The following is an 11,839-nucleotide window of genomic DNA, read 5'->3' as shown; positions in this document are numbered from 1 at the left end:
GCCACACATCGCATAGATACGAGAACGAGTCCTGGGCACAAGATTTGAGCAAGGACAATAAATTTGTACAGATGCGCGCAAAGGTCGACTGCACAAACGGATTGTGATCAGTTTAGAACAGGGAGCAGATGAGTGTATAAGCTTCTAGTTCCAAAAAAATTTTATATATACACCCAACATATTCAGATACTGTCTATGATAGCAAACTAAAGGATACCCATCGAGTCTGCTTTTTAATATATCCATCTTTTTTCAAAAAAAAGTCAGCATTAAAGCAATAAAAATGCATTTAGGCGTTATATGTTTATATAATTTATTAATATGTTTATATATAGCTTGTTATTTGTATATTTATACGCATTCCATGTCATGCGAATGTGTGTGCACGTTAATGAGTTTGGTTTGGTTTCAGATGAAGTTTGGTTTACGTTAGCATTCGATTTAAAGTATAAATAATTTAACTAATTATTTGGTAATTGCTTGACACTTACGAATAGCAATAGACTAACAATTATTTCCCGAATCCCCCAACGGAGAGCAAATCGGCTTAGCATATCGAACTTAGCCTACACTTGACCAGCAATTTAAGATTCAAAAGCCAAAACAAAAACGATACGATGAACCAAGCGCCCCACACAATCCGCTTGTGATCGGTACATATATACACATAGAGTGGGGTTTACTTTTTAAAGCCTAAACTTATTGAGCAAGAGACATTTACATGTACAAGGAGCTTGGGTTGTCGTATTTACAGGGGATTTAGGAACAAATTATCGTAAAAACTTGAAACCAATTGGCGTGGTCCGGCACGGAGTGGAGCAACACTATCTAAAAGGGACTTCTGGCCTGGTACTGGTAGTTCCTTGATCCTGGAATGCTGATGCATAAGTATGTAATAATGGAATTCAATGGAACGAAGTTTCCTTTACATGACCTCAATCGATATATCTCAACATATATTCAGCTTCTTTTCAATATGTAAAAACTGAAATATACAAGTATATGAAGCTTCAGAACGCCTCCATCTCCGTGCATCCACTTGGCTGAAAGGTGCTCAGTACGCCTCTTGGTCGCCAGACTTGTCCACAGCCGGAGCAGCGAGCTCCTTGTGCTGGCCCGCACTCTCCTTGCTTTCCAGGCAAAGGCTGCTTTTGGGGGGCTTGGAAGATGGGACTGGCGACCCGGACTCCTGCTCCTCGTCCGCCTCCACATCGATGGCGGCATCCTCGTCGTCCATCATGTGGCTGCGCTCATGCTCCGAGTCGGAGTCCAAGTCCGCCTCCGCCAGCGGCTCGCAGCCCAGGAAGGGGCGTTGTTGCATGTGGAGCGGCGGTGGAGGCGGTGGTTGCGGATGGGCCATGGAATTGGGCGGCTTCAGCAGCGACATGGGCGCCGTCGCCAGGCACCCCACTCCCTATACCAGCGACGAGAGCGGGGGTCGCGGGGGGCTGGTGTTGCGTGCCGCTGCATAGTACTGCATGGGGTGGTGGTGCGGCGGTGGCGGCGGCACAAATCCAGCCGTGGTGCCATCGTGGTAGAGCACCGGCACCCGCACCAATCTCTGTGCCGCATGCGCCATGTTGGCCATATTGGCCGCCTCCAGTTCGGCGGCCAGCTGGCGCTTCCACTTATTGCGGCGGTTCTGGAACCAGATCTTCACCTGCGTCTCGGTCAGGCGCAGGGATGCGGCTAGGCCCGCTCGCTCCGAGGAGCTGAGGTAGCGCTTCAGATCGAAGGTGGACTCCAGCTGGAAGACCTGGGCACGCGAGAACACAGTCCTGGTTTTCTTCTTCCTCTTCGAGTTGCCATCGCCATGGGGCGAGGAGCTGTCGGAGGGTCCATCGGTACCGTCATCCTCCTCGATGATCTCCTCGCCCTCCTCGTCGGATTCGTTGGAGCTGCTGGGCAGCAAGTATCCGCCATGTGAGCCGGTCAGGTGCGGATGCGGATGTGGATGGTGGGCCAGACTGCTGCCGCCTCCGCTGCTGCTGCTGCTGGTGGGCGTGGTGGGCTGGTGAGGATGCTGCTGCTGTTGCTGCTGCTGTGGATGCTGTTGCTGCTGTGGATGCTGTTGCTGCTGCTGCTGCTGTTGCGAGCCGAGTGGGTGGTACAGGGGGTGGAGTGGGTGGTGCGAGGGCGACTTGCTGGCCTGGTTCGAACTAGCAGTGGTGTTGCATGTGTTATTGTTGTTGTTCGGGCTCATGGAAGTGGGCGATGGCGGATTCTCGGTCGTGTTCGTCGAGGAGCTGTCTGCAAGTATAGAGAGAGAGAGAGAGCGAGAGAAAGTGTGAGTAAGAAGCGTGAGAGGAAGAGCGTTAGAAGAGAGCGAGCGTGGCGGAGAGCGGCTCAAATTGTGTTAGTTGATTTGTCAGTCGCAGTGGGTGGTGGCGTGTCGGGTGGTTTTGGGGTGGTTCCTCCTAAGGGTTGCTGCTACTCCAAGATAACGTATCTGTGTATCTGTGTGCAGAGATTTAAGCTGCAACACTTAACCTCACACTTGTCGCCCCAGCGTTTTTATTTCTTGTGTCATTCGTGATTGCTGTGGGTTCCTAAAGCGCAGACGCCAAGATATATGTATATGTATGTGCAATTATATCTATATGAATGTGTGTATATATGGTATACCTATGCTCGAACTGATGGTGGTATAATATAGCATAGCATAGCAATCCCTGCTCTGTCTGCGCATTAAATTACCATTTAAAATGGCTGTCAGTCAGCTTGGCCGATTTTCTTTTTATCGAAGCTTTTAGTTTTGATCTCATTTGAAAAGTTTAAATTGCCGTAATTTGCCTTGAATGGATTTCGAGCAGAAGAAAAAATTAAATCTCTTAATAGCACGCCGCCAGCCAAGTTTAGCCCGGAAAACTCAACTAGCCATGAGGAAAGTCGGATAGCTGATAGCTGTATGGATGGATGGATGGTTCGTCGGAGTGGCCGCACAAGGTGATGAACTTAAGGCCAATTTACATGAACAAATGCAATTGCAACGACTCTTAATGCCAAAGGGGCCAATTAAATGTGCTTAAGCAGCGCTCGCTGATGTTACCACTGAAATTGCCACTGAAGTTGCAGTTGCACTTTCAGTTGCAGTTGCAATTACACTCTGCTGCTCTGGAGTTTGCTGCGAAACATGTCAAACGCTTTGTCCGTAACTCGATACTCGATTACAAATTGCAATTAATTGCAAGTGACGATTAAGGCAGTCGTCTCGCTTGGCTTCCATGTCAAGCCATTTCGTGTGTGGGTGAGCTTACGACATTTGCATAGTCTGCTTCTGGGCGAAATTCTTTGAGGCATTAGGCGCTGCCAGCGAAACTAAACAACTTAACTTTAAGTCGAATGCATCGGCATTCCACAGCACTCACAGAAATCTCTTTAAAGCGAGCTAATATTCTGGGAAATACCTAGGGGTATCAAGAACTAAATTGGTTCATCTGTATATAAAATAATAGCAAAATAAATAAAAAAAATAATTGTATTGCATTTCTTGCTAACTCTCTCTGGAAAAACCCATAAAATGCCCCAATTTCGTTTTAAAGTGTACTGCGAGGAATGCCTGACACATCACATTCCTGGCGAAATAAGAAGGCGGATGCACCGGGTGCTAAGCCGCTGTGGCATTTGCCCCGTGCAGTTGGTTCTGTTCTGTTCGATTCAGTTGTCTTAATTTGCGATGGGAAAAGGCGGTAACTCCGCTGGCCGATTTTAATCAACTTACCATGAGTGGGACTGTGGAAGGGCAGTCGCTGGGGGGCCCAGGGCCATCCGGGCGGACACAGGGCTGCGTAGCGACCGGCCAACGCTCCCCACTGCGAAATGAAACCCAATCTGCAAGGAGGAGAAGCGAAAAAATTGGTTAATAACGCCATCAATTATGCATTCTGATGATTGCCCAAAAATCAAGACGTGAAAAGGCCCCTTCCGTAATGCGGGGCGAACTTAAAAGGCCATTAGGCATTTACCAGTTACCATTTACCAATTTAGCCGACGGCCAAAAGTTGTTCGTTCAGCCTAAGAAAGTTGAAGCATCAAAGTTTGCCGAAGGGAAAGCGAGGTAAAATCAAGGAGGCTGGCGACCCTTAACAACCCCATAACTGACAACAGCTGTTAGGAATTTGGCCCACTCAACCCTGCCCGTGGTGTATATATATGGATACACACTGCAAAAATATATACCTTACATTTCAGAAGATTCTTAAATGTATTTTCTGTAAATGTATATATTAAGTATGTTCTTTAGATTTGTATACTTTCCTATTTACACATTTTTAACGAGCCACATGCACTTGTGTTTTCTCTCTGTGCAGCTGTGTATGTAACCTTCTTAACTTACTGGCTTAAAAGCATCTTTATAAATACATTTTATTTATTTATGCTGCCAAGACGAAACACTTTTCCTTATAATGTGTTCTATATTCGCATTTGGTAGCGTTATGCGGGTGGGATTTTCCAGCTCTCTTTTGCGACTGGTGAAATCAGGGCGAATGGAATTGGCCAAAGTTGCTCATGTACACCGATTGTGATTGATTGATTTTATTTACGGACTCTTAAACTTCCCACGCACTCACTGAACTTTGGTGTAAATGTAAGCCGCACGAAATGCATTCTCACCGTTCTAAAATGCCAATTTGCAGCATATGGTGAGGCGCATGGTATGGTATTCTATAGTGCCTACCCCTTGAGCTCGTTTTTCTTTCGCATTTCGCTTTTACCGGGCGGTTGGACTAAGCTTTCCCCCCACAAACTTTGACCCTTTGGGCAGGTGACCCGTGCTCGGACTGTGATTTCTTTTTTCGAGGGTGCAACTGCAACCCACCTCAGACAGAAAAAGCAGAATGTGTTTGTGTTTGTGAGTGTGTGACATTAACATTCAGTTGACCTCTTTCGCTGCGGCCAAGGGTGCATCAGGTGTGGAAATCAATAGCCAGGTGGGCGATAGCCACAGTCGCTCTTTTTGCAGTGATGCCCACTTCCATTTTCACTTGCCAGGCAGCAGTAATGATTTTCAATTAAGTTTACTTTTAGCCCGGAATTATGAGGAGAACCCTTCAGGGGCTTCCCCAAGTCGCCAGCTCAAATCACTTCTAATGGGCTTCATGTTTACAGCGGCAATTGAGAGAAAGCCGCTTTGGCTTTCGGCTAGCTTCGACCCACCCAGAAGCCAGACCCCAAACAGAGGCAGAAAGCGAAAATAGGAGGAAGTCCTCTCAAGTTACGAGCACGTCGGGAAAAATCTGGTTTAAGTACAACCAAAAACCAGAGGCCAATATGTATAAGATGATATATACTAAGTGCAGTACAGAAAACACACCTAATTGGGCTTAAAATCTGCGATTTTAAAAGTAACATGCTAAACATTAAAATAATTGATGCAAAGATGAATGGGAAATTATCAGGTTGTATGAAGAGAATTGTTTCAGCATTAGGATGCTGGACTTTTCTAAAATCGGTTGTTAATATTATAGTACACGGTAATCTAGGGAATGCCCTATTCTTATCCCATTTTCTCGGACAAGAAAACCCAAAGACACAAAAAAAGGACAAACGAAATTACCTCAATTACTGGGGCTAATTTGCGCGATGTCGGTCGCCATGAAGAATCAAAACAAAAGCTTGTAGCTATTTGCTCGACTAATTACCCAAATCAAGAGCTCGACGAGCGGGTAATGAAATAAGTACTGAATAAATTCGCCCACGGCAAACCGCGGACAGCTGGGTATTCATTTCGACGACCACGACCATTTGCATTGGTGTCATGCTGCGGCGGAAGCGGACGGCCATGTTCTGAAAGTGAGTGCGGTGGTCCGGGTCACTCCTGCTCTATTTTGGACCCTCGTAGACCTCCAATCAGCCCCGGGCTGTCAAATGTGGGGGAATTCGGGTGAAATTCGGGGGTGGATGCATTTGTTATTTAGCTTTTAATGAATTGTTTGCGTTTCTCGCTTTGGGCTCCTTTCGGCCCCATCTCACTCATCATAATTCCGCGTCTTGGGATCCCTTTGTCCTTGCCACAGAATGAGCTGTGCAATTGAGTTGTTTAACATGGCGTCGTACATCGGTTTCTGGTTGGCTATGAGTTTCTGCTTTGATGTCCCCGAGCTATCTGTGGGGCTTTCTTTGTGTCGAGATCCAAGCAAAGTTCAAAGTGATGTGAACCGAGTGGCTGGGGTTAAGTTAAGCAGCAATGACTCGAGTATTAAGCAATTCAAATGTTATTACCCGCACTTTTCATGCGATTGCCGAATTAGCGGAACTGATTTAAATAAATCTATTTATGTAAATGCGCGGCCAACCGATCTGTGAGCCCTAAAACCGCTTAGGAATCGCTCATGCATGAAAGATTTGCACACGCTAATTGGTCCATCCCGTGCGGGATCTCCCCCTTCCAAATTCCGTACTCCCCTCCCGATAGCAGAAGTTTATGCTACGTTGTTGACACTTAACGGTGCGGGCTCTCAAGCGGTTTTCGAGGGGTTTTCGAGGGATTCTCGACCTGGCCGCAAAAGTAGGCAAGATATTAAACTCTCGAATGGACAGCGAACTTTGCTTTTGTCATTAAACGGGATTATTAGCAGTAGTCTAGTGCCTGGGGAGCGGCTTAGCATACATCCCACTGATCCGAGACTGCTTAACAAAGTAACCGAAAATGGTGACATTTGTGAAGAGCATTATATTAGTTTTTCGCTTTTATTTCATCTTTTGACGATTTGCCACCATGGGAAGCCCCGCCAAATGACACGTGACCGGCGAATCAGAGCGGAGGGGGAAAGTCAAGCCGCAGACTCAGATTGGATGCATCTGATGGTCTGCGGACTATGTTTTGATTAAATTGCGACCATAAAAATTCCAACCGCACCATCGCGATAAGGAATCAAAGGCATTTCACCACTAAACACTAATCCCCTCAGCGCCGAAAATCAGTTGCAGATGAAAAGATATATTATGGGATTGGTTAGGACCTCAATTGCGAATGCGATTGCAATTGGATTGTAATTACTCCATATATACCTCACTGTGTGTATGTAATTATAATGTCATCGTCTGCTTTTTGCGTCATCCTGGGAGAAAAGGACAATGCAGGATCACCCTTTCCGTTTGCCGTTGCCCATTGTTTCCAATCCACTCACAAGCATATCGGGTTACACCTCGTGAATGGTTTTTCCTGCTTTTTGCCTCTGCAACTTTTTCGAATCCCCGCGTCCGACTGAATCGTCGTAATTAAGTACAGACTGCAGAGAAAGCCCAGCAACTAATTAAAAACGTAAGCGCAACTGTCAAAATAAGCCGGGCTCGGGGAGAAAGTCGACTCAAACTATTAAACGATCACTCAGCAAAATTGCTGCTCATACTCGTATTATGAGTATATCCCCCGGCATTAATCATTCCGGCTGATGATCAACTGATAAGCCAGTCACATAGGCAGCCACACGTCAGCTGGTCAAGCGCCAAGCAGCAGGAGGCGACACTTCGTCCAGGACGAAGTCCTTAATTGGGGTAACCACGCACGGGCCACAGTCCAGTGGACTGGGACAGTAGCGACCCTCGGCCGCAGAACCTGACCATCCCGACTTCTCTTATCGAGGCGATCAGTGACGCGGGCACGCGTAAATGAAATGAAAATGATCATTATTAAAAAAGTCCGGGGCACTAAGTCGTCTGGGGGAGTCCCCTCTCGTAAAACAAAAGTGCAACTTTTAAATTCTCTTGGTTGTTTTCAAATTCAACACATGCGTTAATCGAGCTGCCTGGAAATTCGATCGCTCACTTGAAAAGCCGGCTAAGTGGGGTTAATATGCCAGCGCTTATGATATGAATAAAATTAATAAAAAACGCATGTGCACTGAGACAAATCTAATTGATTCGATGAAATGTGTGCCAAAAGAAACGAGCAAATACTTTAATAATTTATCATCTTTATATGCATCCTCTGTCTTCTATACAGACTTAGCCAGACTAACCTATGTAATCCACTATATATTTTTACCAATAAACTTTCGCTATACAATTCTGATAATATTACCACAGTCTTATTTATTTTCCAGTGCATATCGTGTATCAATAAGTTGCATTCGCACAACAAACAGCTGTAAAAACGTACCAGTTTTTATAAGTCAGTTTGGAGGGACTGAGGGTTCATTCATTCAAAAGAACCACGTTTTGCATACGATACTGAAGCATTGTCAGTCCGTCAATCAGCCGGACAGTCGGTTACATTCACTCCCGAAGCGGTGCATTAAATTTCATCTGACAAATGTTATGTAACTCGATGCCTGGCTAAATTGCAGGGCAAAAATGGTTCAGCCCGACGATTTGGGCCTTTTTCTGCATACACTCGAGGTCAGCTAGTGCCCAGTGCAACTGAAAACTGTTCCATTTGATTTGCCTAATCTGTCTGGCATCTGGAGTCTGCAATTGTTAGATCCTTCTAAGCACAATGGTTTGGTACTTTAGCCATTTGCATCTTCACCCACTTAATGTCTCGTGTAACGTTTGCCCAACAATTTTCGGTCTTATCGACCATCTCCCGGCTACTGAGTCTATCTCCGTCCCATTTCTCCTTTTTGTGCACTTCCTGCGAAGAGATTTGTGTCACCTTGCCTCGTCTTCCCCTAGGACGATTATACAAAATTGGCCAAACCCGAGGGCGAACAAGTGGAATGGCAGCCTCTTTGGGCTTCACTCATTGAGGGAAGGCTTGACTTTTTGGTTTCAGTTCGCCGGCGAACGTCCTAATCTAGGTCGCCTACACTGAGCAAAAATTTTATTGTTACAAAAAAGGATGGTAATAGGAGAGCCTCGAGCATCAAAATGCCATGAAATTTGATGTTTATTACATTTGAATGCTTATGGGATTAAAGTTTGTGTAAAATTATCAACAAGGTTCTTATAAAGTTATATTTTCCGTAAAAAAAATTTGGAACTTGGAAATTTCAAATTTTTTGTAGACCAAAATGTTGGCGGAATAGCTTAAAATGGCCACAAGTTATGTGTTATGTTATGTTATTAGTTATACGAGAGATAGACTACGTTTTTGCAGATTAAAGTGTTAAACTGAGTTGGAAAACCAACGTTAGGTGGGTGAATAAATATTTGGTTTAATTTTAGCTATTAACATTTTGGTTGATTATGTAAAGAATTTTAGACACAACTAAATTGGCGATTTTAAATATGAAATATTAAATTGATTTTAAATGGAGTAACCCTCAGTCTTGATTAGAGCACAATTACTCTTCCCAAAAGCAAAGGAGTATTTTGATTACCTGGACAGCATGGCTGCATCCTGTGGACCGCCGGCTCCTGGCTGTGGCAGCTGCGGGATCGGAGTGATGAGTCCGGCGGCACCGTTCTTCTTGGCCGGCTCGCTGCGACTCAGGATGCTGGAGATGGAGAAGCTGGTGAATCCGTTGGAGCCGGTGGTGCCCTTGCCGCCGCCACCCCCGCTGCTCCCGTTGCTGTCGTTGCTATTGTTGCTCAGGTTGGCCGCTGCCACCGCTGCTGCAGCCGCCGCTGCGGCCGCCGAGGCGCAAGTGTTGTTGTGATTGAGGGCCTTGCTGTTGTTGTTGTTGAGGCTGTGTGCCTGCACCTCATCGCCGCCGTTCCGCTCCGGACTCTTCATCGGCGGACTAAGGCGCTCGACATGCGACTGCTGCTGCTGGTGCACCTGCAACTGTTGATGCTGCTGCTGGCTGGTGGGCGTGAGGGCGTGCTGCAGCAGGGCGGGGTGTGTGGCCCCGTGGGCGGGATGCAAGTGGCCAAAGGTGTGGAGCGCGTGATGGAGCGCCACCGGGTGGCCGCCGAGACTGCTGAGATGGTGCTGCAGATGGTGGTGCAACACCGCCGGCGGTACAGCGCCTCCGCTGGGACTATGGTGGAAGTGATTGCCGCCCGAGGCGGACGTTGTGGGCGTGCCGGCGGCAGTGTTGGGCGTATTGGAGCGATGGGTCGGGGTGGCTGGGGGCGAACTGCCGTCGGCGGAGCGGGCAGGCGAGCGGGCCAGCAGTGGACTGTCGCGAACGGCGGCGCCCAAAGGACTCGGCTCCGGACTGGAGACCACACTGATGTCAACTTCGGCCTCGGAGGAAGACATGGCTTTGGCTTTGCTTAGTTTTGCAGTTCAAATGATTATTTAAGCACTTTTGTTCTTAACTTGCACTTGTGTGTGTTTTTCTCTTTTATATATTTGTTGGTAAAATAGAAAGTTTTCCGAACTTATACACTTTACTCGTGGCACGAAAAACTCGTTAAGGGAAAACGCCGAGCGCTACCGTTGGGAGAAACACGTCTGCACCGTTTGATCAACGTTTCGCATTTGAATTTAAATGCGGCTGTTAACAGACGCACAAGTCCTGAGTCCTGAGTTCTGAGTCCTTCGTCCTTTCTGTCTCTGTATGTATGCGAGTGTTTGTGTGTGTCTCTGTGTGTGTGTGTGTGGCAAAGCGATCGTTTAGTGTTTTTATTGTTTCAGTCTCTCGATTTTTAACCCCCGGTCTTGTGTCCGGAGAGCGTGGCACTGAAACTGAGACTGAGGTGGTTGGCTGGCAGCCCTGCAAATTCTTTTGGTCTTTGCGCTAAATGGTTTTCCGCACTCACACACACACTTGCGTATTTGCTACCCCTCCTGGGAGGGTGTGTCCCACTCTCTCTCTATCGGTCTCGCTGTCCCTCTCTTTCGCCGCCCGGTGGCCCACTCCTTTGGCCGCTCTTTTCCATTCCATTTGCAGTTTGGAATTTCTTTTCGTTTATTTCGACAATTGCACTGCAACCGCATCGACAGACACTTTTCGCATTTTCTTTTTTACTATTTTTTCTCTGTGGTGCTGGTGGGGTGGTTTTCTTCCCCCCGAATGGGAAACACTTGGCATTTGGAACGCGTCTAAAGTGGGGGCGCACTCGACTCGACTGGAATCGCTTCGCTCGGCTAGTGTCTATTGAAATGCCGATATAAAATCAATCAATTGCCACCTAACAGGGGTCAAGTGTTGCTCTGTGGCGCCATTGAAATTTCCCAGCCAGCCAGATGCAAACTTTTTCGACCAGAAAAGTGTTGCCGAAAATGTATCAGTCAATTGCAACTTTGCGGTTAGATTGAGCGGTGAAAGGTCCAGCTAATTGGGTTCGGTGAGAAGAAGAATTCATTGAATTGCTAAAATATTGCCTAAAATATTGATGCCAGCTTATAAATTATGCAAAGGTAAAAGTAAAAGGAGTTTGGTGGGTGTTATCAAGCGTAGAAAATATCAAATGTAAGAATTATGCTTGTGGTCGAAATGTTGTCTAACGACGTTTTTCGAAAACAAGATGCATTATCCATTAAAAATACATGGAAATGCCGTATCCCTAAACAGTAAATTCCAACATTTTTATGTGGTAATGTTATTTTATTTTAATAGTTATAAATAAATAAGTATCTTCCCATGTGATTAAGTTTGAGTATCCTTTCTTGGCACTAAAATACATTCCCACTTCTCCTTTTTTTTGAATTCTCAGAGCTTTATACCTTATAGCGTGTTCCATTCCACGGCGTTCGTCCCCAAAGAGAAAACCTCCCCCAAAAAGCGTATGGTCGGCCATTTTTGCGAAGGAGCTCTGCAAACTGTGCAGAAAAAGAGCAGGTGAGCGCAAGAGAGAGGGAGAGAGAGAGAGAGAGGGCAAATTGAATTTTTAAATGCTTTCGCTTTTTATGAGACAACCACGAGGCATTCAAAGAGTGTTGCAAACGATTTGCTCAAAACAAAACAAACATTATGCGAGTCAATTACCCGTCGAAAGAGAGAGATGGCGCGACCGGAGAGAGCACTCTCTTTTTGGGGGCGTGGCCAGCAGAGGGCCAATGGGG

General features: G+C 46.3%; 2 protein-coding genes across 2 annotated transcripts; both read right to left on the bottom strand.

Moving 5' to 3' along the window:
- Positions 1 to 306: 306 nt before the first annotated feature.
- Positions 307 to 1,387, bottom strand: LOC120321844. The gene has a single exon (XM_039375842.2). It carries the CDS (start codon positions 1,385 to 1,387, stop codon positions 1,055 to 1,057), a length of 333 nt encoding a protein of 110 aa, XP_039231776.1. The 3' UTR covers positions 307 to 1,054.
- Positions 1,388 to 1,414: 27 nt separating this feature from the next.
- Positions 1,415 to 10,530, bottom strand: LOC6535432 (homeobox protein Hmx). Its single transcript, XM_002096045.4, has 3 exons — positions 9,264 to 10,530; positions 3,722 to 3,831; positions 1,415 to 2,250 (listed from the first exon to the last, which is right to left on the bottom strand). The coding sequence occupies exons 1-3, from the start codon at positions 10,088 to 10,090 to the stop codon at positions 1,415 to 1,417; spliced, it is 1,773 nt and encodes a 590-aa protein (XP_002096081.3). The 5' UTR covers positions 10,091 to 10,530.
- Positions 10,531 to 11,839: the final 1,309 nt, after the last annotated feature.

Source organism: Drosophila yakuba, chromosome 3R (assembly GCF_016746365.2).
Source record: "Drosophila yakuba strain Tai18E2 chromosome 3R, Prin_Dyak_Tai18E2_2.1, whole genome shotgun sequence".
NCBI lineage: Eukaryota > Metazoa > Arthropoda > Insecta > Diptera > Drosophilidae > Drosophila > Drosophila yakuba.
This window is presented reverse-complemented; position numbering and strand designations above follow the sequence as displayed.